This window comes from Schistocerca americana, chromosome 3, assembly GCF_021461395.2.
Source record: "Schistocerca americana isolate TAMUIC-IGC-003095 chromosome 3, iqSchAmer2.1, whole genome shotgun sequence".
NCBI lineage: Eukaryota > Metazoa > Arthropoda > Insecta > Orthoptera > Acrididae > Schistocerca > Schistocerca americana.
Window position 1 is genome coordinate 908,316,136 of NC_060121.1, and position 27,435 is coordinate 908,343,570.

Consider the following 27,435-nt stretch of genomic DNA (forward strand, 5'->3'; position numbering starts at 1 on the left):
GTTGAGATTCATTCAGTGAGATACTTTGGACAGGTCACAGAAAACATGAGCTGGGGCTATTTTGTTATTTGTCATGCAAATTTTGATGATGGATGAACCATACCAATTCTTCTGAAATACAAACTGCGTTTTGCTAAGAATAATGCTCGTTTTACTTGCTTGAAGTAAAATAAGCACCAACCTTTTGTAGCGGCCTACGACATGTTTCCGTTATAGTGTGACATTTTAGGAACTATGAACTTATACTAGCACTAATTCATTATTTCATTGCATGTATTCGCTGTTTTTGGGAATTACAGTTCATATGCTATTGTGCAGCCCATAGTATCAGATTTCTGCTTTATAGACGTTTAACAGGAGCAGTTGTTACTAAAGAAGATGCGATAATGTTTTGATATCGTTAAGAAATAGAAACAAATCACAAAAGCACGAAATTTTAAGAGTTTTCTCATCGTAATCTACTAAAATAGCAACATGTAATGGTTACTTCCTACTCTCCAGGTATGTGGCAGATATACCAAGTGACCAAATTGTCAATGGGACAAATTAGTCTCGAAGCCTCTCTTAGGTTTTACAATAAAGATTACAATTCTTACTGGATACAGGTGTGAAGAACAGCATAAACAAATAATTATTTTTTGGGATTCAATATATAGACATATTAAAATGTTAAACTAATGTAGTGATGATGCTAGTTCAGATACAAGTACATACCTCGAGCCTGTCAGTAGCTTATTATGGCGTAGAATTATATGCGAAATCAGCCTTTAAGAAGAACTATTCATGGTAAGGAAGGATTATCTAGTGAAGGAGAAAGATAATATCGAAGGGGTTGTGCTCGAGATAGTCTGTAATGTACCTGAGTCGGGGATCATAACAAAAACATGACCTGTTTGGCAATCGGACTCGTTTGTAGTGGACTCCGTAAAGCGCACAAGACAAATGCCGGAATGGTTCCTTTGAAAAAGACTCGGCCCATTTACTGTTCCCATCCGTGTTTACGCAACCATTTGATCGTCTGAGATGTCCAATTGAGTTCACGCTTCTATTTCTGGGGGCAATGATTTTATGCGTGTACGGTCCCAACAACAATGCATATAATGCAGGGAACCTTTTTAAGACAGTAATTTAAACGACTAGAATTTTCTTTGTTTAAATGTGCATCAATGGCTGCTTACTCACATACTTTTCGTGAGTAATATTCTTGAAGCATAAAAAAAAGGAAATTAAAGTATCTTAATGTTATTATGAAATGTTCTCTAGATTTCATGCCTCGCAGCTGACAAATATTTTGTGTTTGTTGGCTGTGGGACATGAAGTCTAGAAAACTTTTAATAAGTCGATGATAGCACTGGAGGATGAATATTTCGCTCGTGATTGGAATATAGAGCCTAAAACTGTAATTGTCAACCGTCTGAAAAGCCGAAAATATACTTGCTATCAATAACGTCGAGAAGAGCACAGAAACAAACAACTGATATGCCCTTTTAACGCTTCTGTTATTTAAAATGAATGTCCTGAATTTTTCAGAACGTTTCTTAATGTAATTCATTTCGTTACTGCACATTCTGCATGCTGCTATGTCGACTCGTTGGCATGTATCGTAACTGCAGTAGTAAACTGCACTTCCATTTCCTGTGCTATGTTGAGATTAATGATTATTGGGTAAAATTATGTGCAACACTAAAAACACCGCAATTGTCTCAGCGGAAGTTGGCTGTTTGATTGCTACAGCCAACGTGTCATTTATCCACGTAAATAGTTCTCGTGTTAGAAAGCGAGGTCACGGTAGAAGGAAACCATTCGTTTCCATGTATAACACAACCCGAGTGTAAGCTGTAACATCCTGTCCAACTGTATTAATGTACTGATGACTTAACTGCTGTCGAGGACAGTTGGTGATATTATTTATAGGGAGGTACCATAGCCAATACGAATGCGGAAAACCGTACAGCCATTGAAGTAGGTACTGAAGAATTAAAACACCCTGCTAAATGGTATTTTCAGTGTGCTGGAACGGGTAGATGTGATGACGTATCATTACACTGATAAAATATTAGCTCATCATGTTCAGGCACAGATAATCACCAGAAATTAAACGCACTAGACAAGTCTTAAAATGTGGGCTGATTTGTTAGAAACTGTGCATAGACAGTGAGGAAACGACGGAAGTTTGTTGTGTATTGTTAATTTGTGTTTATATGATAATGGTTCTGATTGTCTGCGAGAAGCAACAAACCACTGTCCGTGAATTACAGTCAGTAATTCGATTTTTGAAAGCGTAACGACGTAACACGGCTGTGTTTCACAGGTCTTTCAAGAACAGTTGCGTGGGAAGAAAAGCATTGCCTCTCGAATATTATGGCTGCACCGTGTGAGGCTTGGTGCTTCTAGAATTCAAACAGATCATATTGATTACGTTAATGTCCAATTCGCGTTGGTAAATCACCATTTTACAGACATTCAGCATGGTACTGAAAAACGTCGTGTTCAAAGATGGCTCTGAGCACTATGGGACTTAACATCTATGGTCATCAGTCCCCTAGAACTTAGAACTACTTAAACCTAACTAACCTAAGGACAGCACACAACACCCAGCCATCACGAGGCAGAGAAAATCCCTGACCCCGCCGGGAATGGAACCCGGGAACCCGGGCGTGGGAAGCGAGAACGCTACCGCACGACCACGAGATGCGGGCAAAACGTCGTGTACTCTGGCGCGCTTTGTACCGAATTGTTAATGATAATGTGCGTTATTGGAGCCTATTGGGAGTTGTATACTAAAGATGAAATGCTGAAAATGACATCTTCAAGTGCAAAGTTTCAACTGTTAACGGTAAATTTTTTTCACACTTCACATCGTGGGTGGTGGGCTTCGAAGTGAACTGTAAACATGAATCCATGCAATGCCGTCTCTCAAATTTTGCGATTACGTTAGACATCTCAGCTTCATGTAATGTAGGGGGCAGGGCTGCTTTCTCTATTTCACCAACAAACATCAGAGGCGACATTTCACCTGAGTAGCTACCGTGACGTAAGCTCAATCTTGAACTATTTTCTAAAATAGTTGCTCATTGTTCCTAAGTGACAGTGAGAAGAATTTTGTTTCTGGAATTGTTTTTCTTGTATCATCCCAGACTAAAATGCATAAATCAGTAGTTGTCATTCAGTGTTGTGTGACAATAATGTCGTAGTCTGTCGATTTGTTTGCGCTGGTTCAACATGTCTTCTGTGTGAATCCATGTCTCGAAGATCATTCTCATGAATCTGTAATTTAAATTCTTCTTGCATGTTTTGCCATGTTGAACATTTGATTCTGCACAAAATTTCGGCAGCTAGACTTTCCACCATATTCAGATGAGTGCTGAGGAAAAATGGACTCTTTCATTATAACGCCCGTCTATACTGCCATCACCACATTCGCACCAAGACGTCGAAGGCTGTTGTGACAGAAGGGAGAAGCGCTTCAAAGCCACATTTGCAAATCATCGTCAAGGAATTAACATCTAATACCTCGCTGTGCGCTCTTTGCTAATAGCCAGATGCCGTTCATTGCTAAGCTGGAATTCACTCTCTTTACTTTTCCAGTTTCGGTACAAGTGGAATTCTTTTTGTTGCTTCAGTCACAGGAGGACTGTTGCAATAACTTCGTTTTTCATAGTCCAGGGTGTAGTCAGTTTTTAAGTAATACGCGTTACTGATTTGGCGCCTCAAAAAATGAAATTTAAGCTCATGACACATCTCCAATTGTTAATACAGCAGTGCCAATATACAATTAGCGTCTTTGGCAAGCAATGTGGTGCATTCCTAACTTGCAGAAACCTAGATAATATTTCATGGATCCAAATAAAGCCCGGTCTTGGGACGCAGGAGGAACACAAAATTACTGCTATGCTATCCTAGGTTCCTCCTAATCTTGGAAGTAACATTATCTGTGTTTGTAAATTATGCTGTTGCCTTGGAAACTTCAGTTCGTTCTGCATTGTGGCCGCCGCACCAGGAGTGATAATGTCGACTTTTAAGTTTTTCTGGTAGTCTTTTAGTAATTGAACTCAGCTAGCAACCTCTCTTCGTCGGAGATATCAATCCACATACACCGAAACAGAAATTGAATCTTCATCCTAGACTGTTACGGTGAAAGTTGCTACTAAGTCTTGACATAAATGATAACTGGGTTCTCCTGAATCACCCCCAAATGTGATCGAAAAGTGTAGAGCGAACCCCTGCTTGATAATCCATATTTCGCACAATCATAATGTCATCAACGGAGGAGACTTGTCATCCAAAACTCGTCTGAGATACTTAAAATTAGATGTGATGAGACATCGTTCGAAACAATACTAAACAGTTTCTCGAAAATCTGCTTGGAACTGATAGGCAGAAAGCCTATTGATAACAAATGATAACAAATGAACGTTAGCTCTTTGAGGATACTGAAATCAAGCGATGGGGCAGTTGCAGCAACTATGATTAATGTTATACAAAGGACTACTGAAATACCTAGAGATGTACAGGCCCAGTAAACTAGAGAAAACGGCAGTAGTGTCAAATGTCACAGAGGAGCTCAAAAACGTTAGCTTTGGCAAGGGCATGTAGCAGAACTGTGATTCAGGTTTAGATGAGTTGGTGATCAGCCACTATTTAAAGTAAGGAGCAGTCAAATGAAAAAGAGACTGATGGAAAAGTCTAAGTAAACAATCAGTCATTTAAAATGTAATCGCCGTAATTGTTGTCGCGTTTATAAAACTATAAGACCAACGATCAATGCCTTTATCGAAAAATATTTGCTGTTGCCTACGGAATCATGGTTATACCCTTGCCCACCCACATATTGCCAAGGCTGTTTCGACTACGGTGCAGAAGTTTCGTTGGGAAGCGGTTACACATCCTCCATATAGTCCCGATCTCTCCCCATGTGATTTCCATAAATTTGTAGCCCTGAAGAAAGAAATTCCTGGCCGTCGATTTCCTTAAGACGATGAAGTGCGCGCCTGCGTGCAAACATGGTTCCATAGAAAATTGCAAATATTTTTCCATGATTAACAGTTACGGCAATTAAATTTGGAATAATAAACAGTTTACTTACTTTTCTTCATCTGTCTCGTTTTCCATTGATTGTCCGTTATATGCACCTGTTGAACAATTCAGAATGGGAGATGTCCACGGTGGTCTCTGTAAAACTTTTTAAACAGTCAGCGACTACTGCACAGTAGGCGAACAACAATGCATAAGGCTGTAGATAAGGAGATGACACGCATTAGACTGTAAAGCCATTGCATGCACAAGTCATGTATAATGGCTACTGCAAAACTGATGAAAAATAAAACATACATTTCAAAAGGGCAGGGCGTGTAAGTCATCGATAACAACAGCAGAATCTTATCGAAAGACCTCCCAGAAAATCCAGTGCTGTTAGTAACACCACAACTAGTGTCCAGACAGTCATGGATGACTTACGAACAAACACAGAGGATAGCTAAGCTAAAGTATTAGAATGAAACATCTACAATAATGGCCCTTAAAATTGCTACGCCAAGAGGAAATGCAGATGATAAACGGGTATTCATTGGACAAATATACTAGAACTGACATGTGATTAGATGTTCACGCAATTTGCGTGAATAGATCCTGAGAAATCAGTACCCAGAACAACCACTTCTGGCCGTAATAACGGCCATGATACTCCTGGGCATTGAGTCAGAGCTTGGATATGGTGTACAGGTACAGCTGCCCATGCAACTTCATCACGATACCACAGTTCATCAAGAGTAATGACTGGTGTATTGTGACGAGCCAGTTGCTCGGCCGCCATTGACCAGACGTTTTGATTTGGTGAGAGATATAGTGAATGTGCTGGCCAGGGCAGCAGTAGAACATTTTCTGTATCCAGAAACACCCGTACAGGACCTGCAACGTGCGGTCGTGCATTATCCTGCTGAAATGTAGGGTGTCGCAGAGATCGAATGAAGGGTAGAGCCACGGCTCATAACACATCTGAAATGTAACGTCCACTGTTGAAAGTGCCGTCAAATGCGAACAAGAGGCGACCGAGACGTGTAACCAATGGTACCCAATACCATCATGCCGGGTGATACGCGAGTATGGCGATGACGAAAACACGCTTCCAATGTGCGTTCACCGCGATGTCGCCAAACACGGATGCGACCTTCATGATGCTGTACACAGACCCATTCGTGCACCCAGGTTCGTCGTTCAGTACACCATCGCAGGCGGTCCTGTCTGTGATGCAGCGTCAAGGGTAACCACAGCCATGGTCTCCGAGCTGATAGTCCATGCTGCTGCAAAAGTCGTCGAACTGTTGGTGCAAATGGTTGTTGTTTTGCAAACGTCCCCATTTGTTGACTCAGGGATCGAGACGTGGTTGCACGATCCGTTACAGCCACGCGGATAAGATGCCTGTCATCTCGACTGCTAGTGATACGAGTCCGTTGGGATCCAGCACGGCGTTCCGTATTGCCATCCTGTACCCACCGATTCCATATTCTGCTAACAGTCATTGGATCTCGACCAACACGAGCAGCAATGTCGAGATACGACAAACCGCAATCGCGATAGGCTACAATCTGACCTTTATCAAAGTCGCATATCCCCTCCTTCCACGAGGCATCACAACAACTTTTCACCAGGCAACGCTGGTCAACTGCTGTTTGTGTATGAGAAATCGGTTGGAAACTTTCCTCATGTCACCATGTTGTAGGTGTAGCCACCAGCGCCAACCTTGTGTGAATGCTATGAAAAGCTAATCATTTGCATATCACAGCATCTTCTTCCTGTTGGTTAGATTTCGCGTCTGTAGCACGTCATCTTCGTGGTGTAGCAATTGTAATGGCCAGTAGTGTAGGTTGGTGCTCCCTTTAACCCTAGCAAACACCAGCGGTAGAGTAGTAGGTATGTTAGTGACAGTGGTTCAGGATGCCGCTGAATATATGTTGAACAAGGCCCAAAGTTTCGACGAAATCCTAGCCACTTTCTACACAGAAATTGCAGATCAGTTAGCCTCTGACTTAATCATAATATATCGTCGATCCTTCTAACGATGAGGGTTTCTTGGTAGGAAGGACGCAAAGTATTATTTTGGATGGGAAGTAATCGACAGATGTAGAAGTAACGTACGACGTATTCCAGCAGAGTGTTTGCACCCTCTCAGAAACCACTAACAGTAACATTATACTTTAAGAAAATGATGTAGCTATCCATCATGATATACTACCCGTAAAAAGCTGCACAATTTGCCAGTCAGTTCGTTATAATATATCGAAGTGGATCAGTTACTGGTTCAATTGGTTCAAATGGCTCTAAGCACTATGAGACTTAACATCTGAGGTCATCAGTCCCCTAGACTTAGAACTTCTTAAAACCAACTAACCTAAGGACATCGCACACATCCATGCCCGAGGCAGGATTCGAACCTGCGACCATGGCAGCAGCGCGGTTCTGGACTGAAGCGCCTGGAACCGCACAATCACAGTGGCCGGCACAGTTATTGGTAAATTTCTTTAAATGTTCAGAACTGTAGAATTGTAGTCATTAGATGAAGAAGACAACTAGAAGCCAGTGTTAAAAACGTATACAAGCTGATGAAAAACTCGTGTGCTAATATTTTCCATAACTGTGCACTACAGCTAATTCTATGAGACTAATTCAATTCAATACAAAATCTGTATGAAACAAAGAGAATGCTTTTGCTTCTTCTTTTGCTGGTGCCATGACCTGCTGTTTCACAGGTCGACATTGTTAGGATCGGCTTTCGTAAGATTAATTTTAAGGTGTGGCCAGCTGGATGCCCTTCCTGCCACCCCCTCCTCCGCCCCCCCCCCCTTCCCCCCCGCCGCCCTCGGGACGGAATTAGTGTACCCAGCTCACTGTATCTAGTGTAATCCATGGAATAGTACGAACGTGTTCAGATGTCTGCGAGTCGTGTAACTGAGGCGGAACGTGGGGACCAGCTCAGTATTCACCTAGTGGGATGTGGAAAACCGCTTAAAAACCACATCCAGGCGGGCTGGCACCCTGGCCGAGGTCGGTAATCCGCCGAGCGGATTCGATCCGGGGCCGGCGCGCCTACCCGAGTCCAGGAAGCAGCGCAATAGCGCTCTCGGCTACCCTGGCGGGGCAAAACTAATAGAATGGTGAGTAAAAAAGGAATTCCAAGCTGTGATACACCGAACTGTCAATAAAGTAATACTATATTCTAGTAGTTCCAAATAATTATTGATATAATTCAGATGTTGCTTCTGCACACGATTTTCTATTTAAATGCACGTGTCTTGGTGGTCGCTGTCATTACCTTCACAATAAACAGCGAAACCCTTTGGGACAACACTGGTTACCTTTGTTATCCCAAAGGATGTCACAGACTGTCTGTTTCGAATCATCGAAGAATGAATAAGTATAATTGTAAAAGGACAAGTGCGTGTGTGGCCCCATTTCTCCTATGGGTGGCAATATTAAGACCCTACGGGTGGAAACGTTTCTGTGCGTGGACGATGGTATAACGTTGTGAAACAGGCAACATTCCATTACATTTGGTGCGTAAACGCGGTTTAGAACGCCGTAACAGCTTTTCTACAAGTGACGAGTATTACAGTGGCATGAAGCGAAAGCTTTACGCTCGACGGAGCGCTACGAGCTAAAATTCAGAGACGTGTGCCACAGTTACTCGTTCTTCCAACTCTCTCCGTATAAGACGGATAAGATCACACAGACTGATTAACCGAAATCGTAAAATCATCTGAACGCCTCCTTAATGATTCCTGTTATTTGATGTATCGTTCTTTAAGATCAGACAAGAAATAACGAACATGCTCATTATGAATGGTAGACGTAAAGGATGTGATGTAAGTTTTCTTTCATTATAACGGAAGTTAGGTAGCACAACAGACGTAGGAAAAGAAGAAGGAGGAGGAAATTAGTGTCTAAAATTTTGTATTTATGGGGATCCACAGACTCCAGATGCTTAACAAACGTTAACATGGTCCGTAGTAGGCTGTAACGTGATTTATATTTAATGGTGTGATTAGCTAATTTCGACTACTTGTCATTGTCAAGCGCTTGTAAAACCAACATGGAAAAGCGCTATATTCTATGCTTGCATCGCATGTATAACTAACACTTCACACACCTCACATTAAGATAAAATATTACTGCACAAATTTCTGCAGTGATGTTTTATCTTAATGTGAGGTGAGTAAAGTGATAGTTATACATGCGATGCATGCCGACAATGTAGTGGTTTTCCAAGTTGGTTTTACAAGTGCTTGACAGTGACAACCAGTCGAAATTAGCTCATCGTAAAAATCATCTTACGGCCTACTACGCACCATGTTTACGTTTGTTTAGTGTTTAATGTCCCGTCGAGAACGAGGTCATTAGAGACGGCGCTCAAGCTCGTATTAGGGAAGGATGCGGAACGATATCGGCGGTGCCCTTTCAAAGGGACAATCCCGTCATTTCCCTGAAACGATTTAGATAAATAACGGAAAACCTAAATCAAGATGGCCGGACGCGGGTTTGAGCCATTGTCCTCCCGAACGCGTGCCCATTGTGCTAACCGTGGCACCACCCCGCTCGGTAACGGACATAGGAAACACAGGACGGAAACGTAATACTCGTCACCATAGAATTCAGTTTTCTATCACTGTAGTCATTTAGTTATGCAACGTTACCAGAACCTCAAAAGGAATTCAAACCTGCGGCGGTTTTTATCTCGAATGTATTTAAGCATATAATTCACCTGGCTGGTAGGTAGGTTCCTTGGATTTCAAACAAAGTCAGGAAATGCGCATTTCTGGTTACGGATACTGATGTTGCGAAAAGAATCATATAATATTCCTAGTAGCTTCCACTCATCATTAATTGAATCTCCTTCCACATCCATCCTGTGTTTGGTGATTCAAGTATACTAATACGGTTTCAAACCTTTGTTGAACAGTTAGCAGATGTATTGTTGAATACAATAAAAATAAAAAGGAAGCCTGATCATTGACAGGATCTCCAAGATTGTTTTCAGTTTGCTGCTGTCACTGAGAAGCAAGGCAAACTATGTACAACGCTTAAAGCGCCATAAAAATTTGACTTTCATCCTTTTCTACGTAAGAGTGTAGAGTGTGAAGCGTTGTGTGAAATGAAAGAAGGCAAATCTGAAATTCGCGGAGTGATACAAGTTTAGGTACTTGCCAGTGATAGCGCTCTGCGATCGTTAAACACATTAATGTGTGGTGCAATAAGCTGAGACCGTATTTACGAAACTTATTTACGCAACACGTTAATTATCAGCTTCTCTTTAATGGTGGCATCGTCAAGAAATATCTATTTCAGTTTTAATATTGTACAGTAGTGTGCAGAACTTAAGCACGAAAGTAACTTTCGCATGATGTGTTACTCAGGTAACATAACTCGATTAAACTTTGATCATGCAGAGAAGGAACTGCTTCAGCATAGTACAGATGGTAACTGGAAGAACTGCGCAGTGAGACGAGCAGAAATGACATTTTATTCAGAGACAATAATTACTCTGAAGTCATTGCGCTTCATGATGGTCCCTGGTCATTACAAAAGGTGTGTGATCACCACTGAGGGCAATGCATGCTCTGCAGCGTTCTCCCATGGTGGTCACAAGGTTGGTAAGGCGTTCTGGTGATAAGGTGCTCCATTCCCCCACCAAAGTGTTTGAGAATTGCGGGATGGTCGTTGGTTCATGTGGCCGTGCTATAGCACGTCACCGCAACGCATCCCACACGTACTTGATGGGATTTAAGTCGGGAGACTAGGCAGCCCAGTTGGTTGGTTGGTTGATTTGAGGGAGGGGACCAAACAGCAAGGTCATCGGTCCCATCGAGTTTGGGAAAGATGGGGAAGGAAGTCGACCGTGCCATTTCAAAAGAATCATTCCGGCATTTACCTGACGCGAGTTAGGGAAATCGCGGAAAACCTAAATCAGGATGGTTGGACGCGAGTTTGAACCGTCGTCCTCCCGAATGCGAGTCCAGTATGCTAACCACTGCGCTACTTCGCTCGGTAGGTAGCCCAGTCCATTCACGAGTATCCTCTCGTTACAAGAGCTGCGCTCTTCCATGTGGTGGCTCATTGTCATCCATAGAAATGAGGTCAAGGCTGAATGCACCCCTGGAAAGACGCACATGGGGAAGGAGTACAGTGTCAAATGGTTCAAATGGCTCTGAGCACTTTGGGACTTAACATCTGAGGTCATCAGTCCCCTAGAACTTAGAACTATTTAAACCTAACTAAACTAAGGACATCACACAGATCCATGCCCGAGGCAGGATTCGAACCTGCGACCGTAGCAGTCCCACGGTTCCGGACTGCAACGCGTAGAACCGCACGGCCACCACGGCCGGCAAAACCGCTCGGCAACAGTGGCTGGCACAACGTCACAAAAGCGTTAACCGGTGAGTGTTCCATGTTCAAAGATTTGGAGATCAGTACGCCCACGTGTTCCTACCTCTCGCCGTATATGGGTTCGTCCGCATACACAAACGACCATGCAGCAGTTGTCAGCTGCACTGTTGGAGGAATGCGGCACACTACCACATGAACTCCCTACCGGTCTTTTAGCTATCATGCGAGCTCGCTACAGAGTATGCACTGGCGTCCATGGTGATTACACTCCCTATTAAGTACCATGTTCCGTCATTTGTGTTGTCCAGGGGACGACTATGAACCGCGGTGACTTAAGCCTAATTGTTGTTGTTGTGGTCTTCAGTCCTGAGACTGGTTTGATGCAGCTCTCCATGCTACTCTATCCTGTGCAAGCTTCTTCATCTCCCAGTACCTACTGCAACCTTCATCCTTCTGAATCTGCTTGGAATTTTAGAACATGTTTTTTGCTCGCGTACCATGTCATTTCTGGAAACCCAGAATCTACTATGTAGGAATCAACATGGATTCCGGAAACAGCGATCGTGTGAGACACAACTCGCCTTATTTGTTCATGAGACCCAGAAAATATTAGATACAGGCTCCCAGGTAGATGCTATTTTCCTTGACTTCCGGAAGGCGTTCGATACACTTCTGCACTGTCGCCTGATAAATAAAGTAAGAGCCTACGGAATATCAGACCAGCTGTGTGGCTGGATTGAAGAGTTTTTAGCAAACAGAACACAGCATGTTGTTATCACTGGAGAGACGTCTACAGACGTTAAAGTAACCTCTGGCGTGCCACAGGGGAGTGTTATGGGGCCATTGCTTTTCACAATACATATAAATGACTTAGTAGATAGTGTCGGAAGTTCCATGCGGCTTTTCGCGGATGATGCTGTAGTATACAGAGAAGTTGCAGCATTAGAAAATTGTAGCGAAATGCAGGAAGATCTGCAGCGGATAGGCACTTGGTGCAGGGAGTGGCAACTGACCCTTCACATAGACAAATGTAATGTATTGCGAATACATAGAAAGAAGGATCCTTTATTGTATGATTATATGATAGCGGAACAAACACTGGTAGCAGTTACGTCTGTAAAATATCTGGGAGTTTGCGTGCGGAACGATTTGAAGTGGAATGATCATATAAAATTAATTGTTGATAAGGCGGGTACCAGGTTGAGATTCATTGGGAGATTGCTTAGAAAATGTAGTCCATCAACAAAGGAGGTGGCTTACAAAACACTCGTTCGGCCTATACTTGAGTATTGCTCATCAGTGTGGGATCCGTACCAGGTCGGGTTGGCGGAGGAGATAGAGAAGATCCAAAGAAGAGCGGCGCGTTTCGTCACCGGGTTATTTGGTAACCGTGACAGCGTTACGGAGATGTTTAATAAACTCAAGTGGCAGACTCTGCAAGAGAGGCGCTCTGCATCGCGGTGTAGCTTGCTCGCCAGGTTTCGAGAGGGTGCGTTTCTGGATGAGGTATCGAATATATTGCTTCCCCCTACTTATACCTCCCGAGGAGATCACGAATGTAAAATTAGAAAGATTAGAGCGCGCACGGAGGCTTTCAGACAGTCGTTCTTCCCGCGAACCATACGCGACTGGAACAGGAAAGGGAGGTAATGACAGTGGCACGTAAAGTGCCCTCCGCCACACACCGTTGGGTGGCTTGCGGAGTATCAATGTAGATGTAGATGTAGAGTATTCATTTCTTGGTCTCCCTCTGCGATTTTTATCCTCCACGTTGCCCTCTAATAGTCTAATTATGGTCTTTGAATAAAAGTGTCACTTTTGTTCTACTCATTGTACACTGAAGAGCCAAAGAAACTGGTACACCTGCCTAATACCGTGTAGGGCCCCCGCGAGCACGCAGAAGTGGCTCAACATGTGGCATGGCTTCGACTAATGTTTGAAATAGTGCTGGAGGGAACTGATACCACAGATCCTGCACGGCTGTCAATAAACCGTAAGAGTACGAGGGGATGGAGATCCCTTCTGAGCAGCACGTTGCAAGGCATACCAGGTGTGCTCAATAATGTTCATGTTTGCAGAATGTGGTGGGCAGCGGAAGTGTTTAAAGTCAGAAGACTGTTCCTGGAGCCACTCAGTAGTAATTCTGGACGTTTCGGGTGTCGCATTGTCCTGCTGGAATTACTCAGGTCCTTCGGAATCCACAATGGACATGAATGGGTGCAGGCGATCAGACAGAATGCATACCTACGTGTCACCTGTCAGAGTCGTATCTAGACGTATCAGTGGTTCCATAGCACTCCAACCGCACACGCACCACACCTTTACAGAACCTCCACCAGTTTGAACAGTCCCCTGCTGATATGCAAGGTCCATGAGGTTGCCTCCATACCTGTAGACGTCCATCCGCTCGATACAATTTGAAACTAGACTCGTCTGACCAGGCAACATGTTTCCAGTCATCAACAGTCCAACACCGACGGGCCCAGGCGAGGCGTTACGCCTTTTGTCGTACAGTCATCAAGGGTACACGAGTGGGCCTTCGACTCCGAAAACCCATATCAATAATGTTTCGTCGAATGGTTCGCACGCTGACACTTGTTGACGGTCCAGCATTGAAACAGGCAGCAATTTTGCGGAAGGGTTGCACTTCAGCGACGTTGAACGATTCTCTTCAGTCGTTGTTGGTTCCGTTCTTGCGGGATCTTTTTCCGGCCGCAGCGATGTCGGACATCTGGTATTTTACCGGATTTCTGATATTCACGGTACACTCGTGAAATGCTGGCACAGGAAAATCCCTTCTTCATCGCTACCTCGGTGATACTGTGTCCCATCGCTCGTGCGCCGACTATAACACGACGTTCAGACTCACTTAAATTTTGATAACCTGCCATTGTAGCAGCAGTAACCGCACCAGACACTTGTTGTCTAATATAGGAGCAGTAACCGCGCCAGACACTTGTTGTCTAATATAGAAGCTGCCGACCGCAGCGCCGTATTCTGCCTTTTACATATCACTGTATTTAAATACGCATGTCTTTACCAGTTTCTTTGGTGGTTCTGTGTACATATATTTCTTGCAATCACCTTTTGTACTAAACCGCAAAAATTATTTCTATGTTTGGTTCAAGTTTCATCGAGCTATAGTACTTGGCAGAAAGCTACTTTTGTCCTTAAGTTTTGCACACTACAATATCAATGGGACGTCGCAACCTACGGGCAGCGCTTGCAGAATGACACTGGAAGGGCTTCCAGCGCAGTTCCTATTTTACAGTGAGTAGTGCGTGATATGATTACGATTAAAGTGTGTCTGACGGACACATCTGAATATTTTAGTGCACTGCATAGAAATCACTGACAACATACCTGGTAAATGAAAATGTAGTTTTGACAAAGGATTGTGTCCGATATAAAGTTTTAGATGTAGTAACCCTTACACTCTTCTAGTGCGGCTGTGTGTATCATTGATTGAGTGACGGACTACGCATAGAAAGATATGAAGACCGTTCTTTGTACAGTCCTCTATTTTTGGCTGTCAAACATCACTTATGCCCACTCTTACAATGTTTATAATCAGAAAAATACTGAGTTGCATCTGGTTATGTAAGTTCCAAAGTTAGAAAAAAACAAGTGTGCCACCTGGAACAGGACCATGGCCACCAAAGCACGGCTATACTTAAACTATCCTTCGGGTTGATGACACCTTTAGCTTTATCTTATTCAAATGATACATCATTTAAGATTTCCAGCGTTCTATTAGAAATACAATTACGTAAGGGGGTGACAACTGAACACAAGGTACATGGAAAAAATTAATTAAACTGTTTATTATTACAAAAGTAATCGTCTTAATTGTTAACACATTTACACCATTGTGAGACAAAGCGGTCAATGCCTTCATGGAAAAAATGTTTGCGGTGGCGCACCGAACCATGTTCGTACCCAGGCGTGTACCTCTTTTTCCGAAGCAGATCGATAGCCACGAGTTTCTTTCTTCAGTGTTCCAAATATATGCAAATCGTAAGGGCAGAGATCAGGACTCTATGAATGAAGCGTTAAGGGCCTACTGGAGAGACTTCTGTAGTGCACTCGAAACATGTGGCGCGAACATGGTTCCGTGGGCAATTGCAAACGTTTTTCCAAGGAGGCGCGCCGTCTTGTCCCACAGACGTATAAATGGGTTAACAGTTATGGTGGTTACTTTTGAAATAATAAATATATTGCATACTTTTTTCTCATATGTCTCGATTTCATTTGACTGTTGGATGGATGGTTTGGGGAAGGAGACCAGACAGCGTGGTCATCGGTCTCATCGGATTAGGGAAGGATTGGGAAGGAAATCGGCCGTGCCCTTTCAGAGGAACCATCCCGGCATTTGCCTGGAGCGATATAGGGAAATCACGGAAAACCTAAATCAGGATTGCCGAACGCGGTATTGAACCGTCATCCTCCCGAATGCGAGTCCAGTGCCTAACCACTGCGCCTCCCCGCTCAGTTCATTTGACCGTTCCTTGTAAGCATGCCTCTGACATACGTTAAAACAGTAGAAGTACTCGAATACGAATATCTCAGCCACTAAATACTTTTTAAGCAATGCATTACGTCAAATATACCTTATAAAGTCGAAAAAAATTTGTAGCATTTTCCTTTTCTAAATTGCTTAGAATATTATTCATTTATTTTACTGAATTCGTTTAATTCACCTTTATTTTCGAAAAGGTGAAGTGTAAACCACAAGTAGTCCTTCGTTTTTTTTGCATATATTCTCTTCCGTGTCTTTCCTTACAGTTTTTTCCCTTTAGGGTTCCCACTATGACACTACAATGGGCTAGCACATGTGCTATCGTCTTGCCCTTATCTTCCAGTGAGTGTTTACCAGATGTTCCTCTCCTTGCCGATTGTGCGGGGGGGGGGGGGCTCATTTCTTATTAATCCACTTTACTTCCAGCATCCATTAGGAAAACGAGTTCTCTAACCCTGCGATTCTCTTCTTTGGCTTTTTTACCGTAGTTCGAGATTCGCTTCCGTACATTGTAGTACTTCACACGCAATTACTCACAAATTTCTTCCTCAGATGAAAGACTACGTTAAGTACTTGTAGTATTCTTTTTAGCGATGATTACCCTCCTTGTCTGTGGGAATCTACATCTTATATCTTCTTTGTTTCGTTCATCGTGCATTGTTTTGCTTCAAAGTTAACCAGAATCCCTTCTCCATCTATAGCGTGGTCCCAGATTAAGCTGTTAAGTTTATCACTGATCACTTTTCTACTGTTCTCTTGGCTCTTCTGCATACGTTTATTAACCGTCTCTGCCTACAGTTTGCACCTGTTCTCCTGAGAATTTCAGACATTCTGCACTATTTTACATTGACGAACTCTTTCTCTAGGCAGACTAATCTTATGACCGTGTAAATGTTTTTTTTTTAAGTATTGCACTCAGTGTCAAGCGCAACGTGAGATCGCCTTCTGGTGCCTTAGCGCTTAGTAAGATGGCTTTAGCATTCGTCTGTCTTTGATATCGTCGGGATTGTGTGAACGATATTTTTTCAGAATGGGCGATAGTATCTCCAACCTCTCAGAGTCTACACACTAACTTGAGTAATTGCTTGGTACCGACTTGCCCAAATGATTTTGGAAATCTATATCTTCGATTTTGTTTTTCGCAAGCCATCCTAAGGTAAGCCAAACTCGAATACTTCATTCCGTGTGTCTCCCAAATTGACACACATTTCTCCCTCTATCGCGTCAGCATACAGTTTCCCACTCTCCGTGAGCCCGTCAGTCTACTACTCACTCCACTTACCCGCGCCCTCATCTGCGATAACCATGTAATAAGTTGGCACCGTTGATTTTAAATCCATGGAAAGTTATTTTGAGTTTTCTGTGTCTGCATCTGTCCTCCAGACAGCCATTTATTTTCGGATTTCTTCACATTTTTCGCGGTTATTTCGTTTTAGCTTCCCTGCCCTTTCATTGTTAAGTCTCTTACACTGGTGTAACCCTATCTTTCAGATGAATACTGTGTAATATCAAACAGCAATAGAAAATGATATACTGGTAGTAGGATTCATTGTGAATAGCTTTCAGACACGAGTTAGTGTGAACCATGTCCTCTTACAGTTAACCATATGTTGCATCTCCTATTCTGTTAGAGAACCATCCGACTTTTCGTCGCAGAAAGGCTTCAAAAATATAAGCACTTCTTCATCAGGGTTAACATTTTAACGATAATTTTGGACGCATTGTTTATAAACTTTTAGTTCGGTGTTGATTCAGAAGACGAAATTGGACTGATGACAGCCGATTCGTACTGATGAAGGTATGAAATTATAATACAGGTGAAGAAGTGTAATCCTGGTCTGGCGAAGCTTGTTCAAAAGGGATTATTTGAAGGAATCAGTTGGAGACTGTTGGGCTACTTACTTAACTATGTTGCTGAATGGTCTTACCAGGAATCATTTATTTGGATGGGAAGACTCTGTGGAGATCATATTTAGTTACTTGGAGCTCTTTTATTATCTATGATACAGGTAAAACAATCTTCCACATACAGAAATGTACAGTTATTTATAAGTTAGTGTGTACAGGTGAGTGGTGTACAAGTGTGTGGGGTGTTAGACGAGGCCGCACGCGGAGCATCAGTGGTGGTATCCGTAGCCGAGCCCGTGAAGGCCGTACCCCAGCCCGTAGGCGCCGTAGCCTGCGTGGGCGGCGTCGGCGGCGTTGACGGCGGCGTCGCGCGCCTTGGTTTCGGCGACGGCGGCGAAGTGGGCGCTGCGCGCGGCGGCCACTTCAGGGGTGTCCACGAGGTACCCGCCGGGACCCACGGCGACGAACGCCGGGCCGTAGGCGGCGTACCCGCCGTACCCGCCGTACGCCAGGGCTGGGGCGCCGTAGTAGCCGGCCGCTCCGCCCAGGTAGCCCGGCCTCGCCACGGCGACAGCCAGCACGGCGCAAACAACCTGCGGAAGACACGGCGTGCGTCAGCTCCAGCACTGTCCATATTGCCTTTAGGACTCTCTGCCGTAGACCTCCCTTCTCTCGTAGGCGTAATAACCAGAACAACCCGACAGTAATGCTAGATGCACCAGAAAAATAGGAACCAGCAATCATGCGCCGTACAGATGGCCTGTATACCAAGTCCTTCCGAAAATAAACCGCGCCTTTTCTCCAGATTTCACCCTTGAAAAGTCAGGGTGTGTCTAATTAACGCTACGTGTCTTTTTCACATATCTTTGCTGTCAAAAAATACGCTCATTTGCTACAATAAAACTAGCGCCTGTAGCTGAAACTGGAACAAGGCATTTTATTCCACTATGATTTAAACTTATACCGATATTGTACATCTACATCTACATCTACATCCATACTCCGCAAGCCACCTGACGGTGTGTGGCGGAGGGTACCTTGAGTACCTCTATCGGTTCTCCCTTCTATTCCAGTCTCGTATTGTTCGTGGAAACAAGGATTGTCGGTATGCTTCTGTGTGGGCTCTAATCTCTATGATTTTATCCTCATGGTCTCTTCGCGAGATATACGTAGGAGGGAGCAACATACTGCTTGACTCTTCGGTGAAGGTATGTTCTCGAAACTTTAACAAAAGCCCGTACCGAGATACTGAGCGTCTCTCCTGCAGAGTCTTCCACTGGAGTTTATCTATCATCTCCGCAAAGCTTTCGCGATTACTAAATGATCCTGTAACGAAGCGCGCTGTTCTGCGATGGATCTTCTCTATCTCTTCTATCAACCCTATCTGGTACGGATCCCACACTGCTGAGCAGTATTCAAGCAGTGGGCGAACAAGCGTACTGTAACCTACTTCCTTTGTTTTCGGATGGCATTTCCTTAGGATTCTTCCAATGAATCTCAGTCTGACATCTGCTTTACCGACGATCAACTTTATCTGATCATTCCATTTTAAATCACTCCTAATGCGTACTCCCAGATAACTTACGGAATTAACTGCTTTCAGTTGCTGACCTGCTATTTTGTAGCTAAATCATAAGGGGTCTATCTTTCTATGTATTCGCAGCACATTACACTTGTCTACATTGAGATTCAATTGCCATTCCCTGCGCCATGCGTCAATTCGCTGCAGATCCTCCTGCATTTCAGTACAATTTTCCATTGTTACAACCTCTCTATACACCACAGCATCATCTGCAAAAAGCCTCAGTGAACTTCCGATGCCATCCACAAGGTCATTTGTGTATATTGTGAATAGCAACGGTCCTATGACACTCCCCTGCGGCACACCTGAAATCACTCTTACTTCGGAAGACTTCTCTCCATTGAGAATGACATACTGCATTCTGTTATCTAGGAACTCTTCGATCCAATCACACAATTGGTCTGATAGTCCATATGCTCTTACTTTGTTCATTAAACGACTGTGGGGAACTGTATCGAACGCCTTGCGGAAGTCAAGAAACACGGCATGTACCTGTGAACCCGTGTCTATGGCCCTCTGACTATTTGCGTTAACGCGGTTCAGACCCTCCAATATTGTTTCGTTAGCTTATAATTCACTTTCAGTTGAATACTGGTAAGAGAACTTGTTTATGCCAATACGAACGACAGTGTAGAGTGAAAAGTATCATCAAGCCAAGGAACTCAGAGCAATTACGATGCAAGCTTCAAACTTGTATGTTAAGGCAAAACCACGACCAACAGAGAGGCCCGAAGAAAGTACGAAGTGGACGAAGCTGATGTCCGACATCGGGTTACTTCAGAAGAAAATAGGAAAAAGGCAGTATCAGCAAGAAAATCTTTCAGGGAACCGAAATGCGTAGCTTGAAGTTAAGGTTCTTTCCTATGCACAAGATAAGTAGAAAGATAGGGTGCCTATCACACGAGAACTAATCCAACTGAAGGCCTTGGAAATCACTAGTGTTTTAAACGTGCCACAAGCAAAACTCCGTGCTAGTTATTTGTTAGAGTCGTCGGTTTATGCGGAGAAATGCCCTTGCTCTCCGGCGAAGTACCACACTTGCACAGAGAATGCCAGCAGATTTCGGGGAGGAACTGGTTAACTTCAAGCGAAACGTCGTCCTGAAATGAAAGTGTCACTCATACCCTTTTCAACAGATTGGCAACGCTGCAAAATGCCAGCATTTTGTAACATGCCGAGCAATACGACAGTAGACATGAAAGAGGCTGAAAGTATCCCATTAAGAAGAACCAGGAGTGAAAAAATACTGTAAGTTAGAAGATAGCCATTAGCTGTTAAATATGATGGAAGTAAACTTTCCTAAGGGCTTAGTGATTCGCTGCCAAAGAAGAGGCTGGAGGGCAACTCAATTGAGTGTTGTCTGGCTGTCTACTGCTTAGAATCGCTGACCTGCAGCACTGCTTGATAAAACGTTGATGCTAGTTTTCGATGCGCTTACGGGACACCTAACTGCTGAAGTAAAGGACAGACTTCCAGCACAAAAGACAGACCTTGTCATAATGCCCTGAGGAATGAGTTCAAAACTACACGTTCTGTAGCTATAAACAAGCTGTTCAGGGACAACCTCCAGAAAATGAATTCAGATTGGCTCCTAGAAGAATACCATGCCCGTACACAATCTGATAAGTCATCAGTTACCATTGTGTGTGAGGGAATGTTTGCGTTATGTTCCTCCATATCATAAGAGTTCATCATCTAGCGGTTCAAGAAATGCTGAATATCGAATGAATTGGATAGCAGCGGGGATGACGTAATGTGGGAAGAGAAGAAGAAACTGAAGGGTGTGAAAACGAGAGTGATGAAGTGAATACCGATACTGATAGTGATGAGAGTGAATGAGGTAAACTATGATAACGGTATGTTACGTGCCAAAATGCTATATAAATGTTTTCTGCCCATATCTACGTCTTACATGTACGTACAAGTAACTTTCCTGATATTTTTTCTCCTGTTAATCAGTGTGCGCGTGTTTACTAGCATTCTGTCCGCCCCATGACAGGTCAGTGCGTTGGAATGCCACGCACGGGGGCCCAGGTTCGATTCCCGACTGGGGTGGGAGATTTTCTCCCCTCAGGGATTGGGTGTTGTGCTGTCCTCATCATCATTTCATCCCCATTGTCGACTCGCAAGTCGCCCAATGTGGCGTCGCACTCAATAAGACTTGCACTTGGCCCGCAGCTCGTGGTCGTGCGGTAGCGTTCTCGCTTCCCGCGCCCTGGTTCCCGGGTTCGATTCCCGGCGGGGTCAGGGATTTTCTCTGCCTCGTGATGACTGGGTGTTGTATGATGTCCTTAGGTTAGTTAGGTTTAAGTAGTTCTAAGTCTAGGGGACTGATGACCATAGATGTTAAGTCCCATAGTGCTCAGAGCCATTTGAATCGAAAAAAAACTTGCAGTTGGCGGCCGAACTGCCCACCTGGAAACTCCCGACCACTGACGCTTTACTTTCATTTCATTTCTGGCATTCTTTTTCTGTTGCTGAAAATTTATGGCTGCGGCTTATATGTGATGGTGACTATTATCAGGTCTATACGATACATGCTGCCTAAGGAGCACAATTGTAAAATTACATAATTTTGGCATTACATACTTTCTCCCCTTTTATCTTCTGTGAATAGAAACCGATGAAGGTAAAGCGACACTGTTAAGCCTCTTTACCCTCTGCCAGACTCAGTGTGGGTAGGTTCATGTCTGTAATGGTTGGTCGCATTGCGTAGTAAAACACGGAAAGAATTCTCCTATCTCCCAAAGTTCAAAAAAGAAGTAAGGAAGATGTGGTGTCACCGCCAGACACCACACGTGCTAGGTGGTAGCTTTAAATCGGCCGCGGTCCATTAGTATACGCCGGACCCGCGTGTCGCCACTGTCAGGGATCGCAGACCGAGCGCCACCACAAGGCCGGTCTCGAGATACGGACTAGCACTCGCCCCAGTTGTACGGACGACTTTGCTAGCGACTACACTGACGAAGCCTCGCTCCTTTGCCGAGCAGATAGTTAGAATAGCCTTCAGCTAAGTCAATGGCTACGACCTAGCAAGGCGCCATTAGTAACATTACATGTATCTAAAGAGTCTCACTTGTATCGCCACAATCTCCAGATGTACCAAAAGGATGGATTAAAGTTACGTATTACAGAAGCTACGTACTTTTCTTTATAGCAATCATTACGTATCCTGTTTCAGACCTCACGCACCCTCTTTGGCTTAGCGCGTACCTGTCGGCTTCCTCTCATTGTGTCTAGGCTGTCTTGTCTAGACACAACAGAAGATGCTACCGCAAGGCAATCGATTTACAGCGCAAGAGGTCTACCAGGTCCAAGTGAAATGTAGACCATGAGGAAACTGGTGAAGAAGAAAATGGTGTCATTTGAAAGCTAACTGCGCAGATAAAATAGGGCGTAAACACACATACATTTAATTTTTTTTATTTTTCCCTGGCGCTATGGACAACATAGTCAAAGAAATAAAGTTATCAATACCATCCTCCAGTTCTGATCAAGGATTTCAGGGAGACATCCCTTGGTCATCAGGAGAATGTTGAAACTGGTAATTGATAATTCCCTCTAATTTGGTCCTAACAGAAAACCTCTCTTTCCTGTCGTGTCTTGCTGGAAGAAATGTTCTGCAACAGCCTGCACTGCTCTCATGAACAGGAACTGAAGAATGTGACAGAGAGAGAGAGAGAGAGAGTGTGTGTGTGTGTGTGTGTGAGAGAGAGAGAGAGAGAGAGGGGATGAAATAGGAAATGAGGAAGTACGAAAAATAACAAGCCTTTTCTGATGAGTGGACAGTTTTATGGGACAACGGCTCTGGCATTTTTGAATAGATGATTTGAATCTGGAAAAAAACCATGCAGGGGGAAAAGCTGTAATACCAATCAAACGATAACAATATGTACAATACGATCTCGATAATGATTTATGTACTTCTTTAGAGACGAAAAGCTTATTTTGTCATAAGAAACGGCAAGCTCATCGGCCACACGAGTTGCCGAATGCTGATGAATGTCCCTCTCCAATCTCTCTTCTTACTTCATTTATCGGTGTTTTGCAAGCAGTTACCAGCCAATATTTAGTAGTAACTGTAGGAATACAAAAGAATAAGGTTATCACAAAGCTCTTTGTAAACTTCGAAAATATTTCTACAGTTTAAAAGCTCTTAGAATGTTTATCCGGTTCTGATGTGAGTGGAGAGGAATTAATAAAATCAATGTGCAATTTACAATTTCTAGTAATATCATATTAAACTAAATTCAGAAAAACGGAACACACAAAAACTGAGTAAACCAAAGATACAGTTCATGGCGTTTAGTATGTAACGTTTGTCTTGAATGTACAGTGCGGCACATGAAATTTGAGAATGACGCTTAAAGTATATGTTGCTTTGAAGAAGATCTTACAAAATTGTTCAGTGGAGTCCACACAATGATTCATTCAACCTCGAGATTAACAAGATATTAATGCGAATTTAAACACTGTAACTATCAATTTCTTCAAGGGAAGAGAAAAATCAAAAATAGACTAATATAATGAGCAGAGCTCTCTTCATTTTCCTGTTTCGATCAGTTATGGTGACAAAAAAATCGACCCATATACGGAAATACCAATGTAGCTCATCAGCATAAACACGACAGGAAATTTTATACAGCCCTTTAAATTTCCGATTTTTATGAAACCTTATAGTGTATTTCACTTCCTTTTTCTATAAAACACTTCTATACTATGTTTGTTCTTTATTTCAGCGTTACGTAGACCTTAAGCAGCACTGAAACCTGCCACTTATTATCAGAACTGATTACAATTGTTAATTGGGCAGATAACAGCATACTCATCCATTCTATAACGAAAATAGCGATACAGTATATCAGTCGTCCCTCGATTTAACCTTTACTGCGGGACCAATCTTCTAACTAGCTGTAAAATTTTAGTTCGCTCAGTGTAAGCCTCACAGTACTTTTGCAACCTTAATTCTGCCGCAGAAGATTGCTATAACCTTTTTAAGCAATATGACTTTAATGTTGGGCTCCTCAGTGCCGTGCGGTAGCTTAGATCATAGTTAAGCCACTGAAATCAGTAAGCTCGTAGGGGCCAGACTAAATGTATCCCATGTCGTAGCCGAGGTTAGTTTTTCCAAGGGAGTAATTCTCGGTAATAAATCATGGCAGTTCAAGCGAAACATAATGGCAGCCCGACCACTGCACGTGCTCCAAATAAATACAGCTACACATACACTAGGCTTTCGCATTTATTGAGACACAAAGGAATTACAGAGATTGGCTGCGAGTGGGCATAGGTTGAAATCAGTGGGGAAAGCTGAAATGCACAAATGCTGGACTACCAAGCCATTCGGACGCAGTGGTCATTGCAATTCTGGGATTCGCTATACACCACTATCAGGTCGCCTGGTATATGACTGGTAAGTCCTTGACACCAAAATATTTTACTACCCGAATAGCCTACTTTACCAAGTGACGATGGAAGAGCTACCAGGTTTTCTCAGCCTAAAGTAAGTTATTGTCTGTTAATACTGTTCGCAAGTTATTTTCGCTGCCTGAGCACAGCCCCCTAGATTATGCGCAACACTTGTATTATCATACACAAACGACATTCAATATTGGCTTATTACTAAAGTCGATCTTGGGAACACTGAAATGTGGAGAATATTTTTATATAACATAGAAAGAATGATTATGTGAAAATAAAATTCAGTTCCAGACTTTTTCGCCTACTAGTTGTTCGGAACATATAAACGAATCAAATCTTGTCTTCCCATCTATGTAGTAATCTACAGTCGACTTGGGTTTGCACAGACATGTTCCTGAGCAATACAGCAATGATGGAGTAACCTTCCTAAAAAAGTTTTTGTTGAAATAACACTACGACACAACCGGTACTACACAGGGGACGTTACGTGTGCGAGCCACCCAGCGAAATCAAGATCTCTGATCGTACGCGGGCGTGTATGAGTCAGTAGTAAGCCGCTCTCAGAAGACCATGCACTCACTCACCAGCAGAAGCTTCATGGCAGGTGGGTGAGTGGAGTAAGCGGCGGGCAGCTGCTATGAACTGTGCCGGCTTGAATGCGGCTCGCATATTTATACCTCGCGCCGCCGGTTCTGTGAAAGTCCCGCGCTGGCCTTTGCCGCTATAATTCAAGAGGTGCCTTTGCGGTCTCCTCACCACACAACAAAAGGGTCGCGGCCGCGGGCCCCACTTTTTCTTGCATTCCGGAGGAGGCAACCTCTTATTTTTCTCACTGAAATTTCCGTCTGTCAGCCGTTCTGCATTGTCAACCGTAACTCGCTCATGTCCCGCAGTCAGTATGACGACTTGAAGCATTCCAGCTTGGACAGAAATAAGTCTGACATTGAGAACATTTCTAAAACGGCTGTCAGCTGACAACTTAGAAGCAGAAGGTCTAAACCGCATCCTTCAGTGCCAGCATCTTTTCTGGAAAGAAGTTCACTTTTTCCATGTCTGCCAGAGCTCATTTCTTATGAAGTGTGGCATAGATTATTTGGACAATAACATCCTCGACTTTTACAATTTCAAACACTGATCTTAATTGCTAATAGAATAAGGAATTCTCGAACATTTTGTTGCGATAAGGATGTTAGAACGAGGCTGCTGCAGATTGTGTGAGACAGAACCAGTAAAGTTCCTAATCGATGTAAATAACAAGTGGACCTTGTTACCAAAACATTTAAAAATGAGTTTATTTCCTTATGATTTTTGTTATACATAGTGGTTCACAGTGAAAATACGACGAATATTCTGAGAGAAGATATTACAGTACATATGTTGCTGTCATCAGCAACCCTTCATGAGGTACATGAGCACAAAAGTAACAGCGGTTGCAGCTACAATTATAGAATCCGTGACAGTCAAACAGTAGAGTTAGTAATACTAATTCGAACGCTACAAACGATTATTCCCCGCTGACGATCAGCTCTGCTACAGAAAGAAAACGTAACACATTATTAATCTGCCAAAATGTGGCTCTTCGTATACACCTAGGTAGGATAACTGCCTAGTAATGGATTTCACTACAACACGAACATATTGTCGTGTAGCGATAACCACTACAGAAATTTTATGCGATTTGCTGTTAGAGAAGAAGCGGTAATAAAGCAAAATTGTTAAGTGAGCTCGAAAATTAGAACATACAAGAGCACTACTCATAGATGAACGGAGGTGACTTTAGATTGTTGTTGCTTGTCAACAGCTCTACATCAAAACTTATAATGCACAGAATTTGCGTCTCTATTCTGGGCATTTTCAGTAAGAAGCTTTTTGAAAAGTGACAAAGATGCAGCCTAGCTTTTAGCCCACTTTGCCAAACACAGAAGACGAAACGCTATTCTTACATGAGTCCGGAAACGGTTAGAACTAATTTTCAGCAACTTCTTACAGCATATTAGTGACGAGGAGAACAAAGCAACCGAAAGTAGCAACATACTACAGGAATCTGTTTCTTACGTGAAATGTTTAAAATTTCCTCCAATGGCATTGACACATGCATCAATCCACCGTTCTACTGAATTATGGGTGTCTGATTATTCCTGGAGTACTGGGTCACAAAGGCTCTTTGCATCCTGTGCCTAGGTTCAATACAAAACAGCTTTCAAATGCTTCCACAAATAGAAGTCTGGTAGGTTTACATCCGGAGAACGTGAAATCCATGGAATCGGTGAACCTCTTCATATCAGTCTGTGACAGAATCAGTCATTTAGAAGTCTCATCGCTCTGATAAGACGTTATTTTCTAGCTGATCAGGTTGAGTATTGTCTAAGAAACCAAAAGGCTGCGGAATCATAATCAGCCTCCATGAATGCAATGCGATGGCGAGTTAAACCATACATTTAGTGAAGCTGGAGTTTCATGTGGTACGCCGGTACCTTCTGTTTCTGTGCATTTCGCATCGTTAGTGTATACTGCAAAGAGTTGTAGAAAGTTAGTTCTAACATGGAAATAAAGCTTTTCTGGGTCCATGACAGTGTAGCTACTGTGTTTCGCGTGTGAACCATGTGGTCTGAAAGCCTGACCGTGCCATTTTGCTACACTCGGAACATTGTCAGCAGTGAATGAAAACCACCGATAGCCATAGCCT

General features: G+C 43.2%; 1 protein-coding gene across 1 annotated transcript; it reads right to left on the reverse strand.

The window, feature by feature from the left end:
- Window positions 1-17,869: 17,869 nt before the first annotated feature.
- Window positions 17,870-25,382, reverse strand: LOC124607273 (cuticle protein 18.7-like). The gene is made up of 2 exons (XM_047139551.1): window positions 25,334-25,382; window positions 17,870-18,339 (listed from the first exon to the last, which is right to left on the reverse strand). Exons 1-2 carry the CDS (start codon window positions 25,346-25,348, stop codon window positions 18,016-18,018), a joined length of 339 nt encoding a protein of 112 aa, XP_046995507.1. The 5' UTR covers window positions 25,349-25,382; the 3' UTR covers window positions 17,870-18,015.
- Between the last annotated feature and the right edge of the window lie 2,053 nt (window positions 25,383-27,435).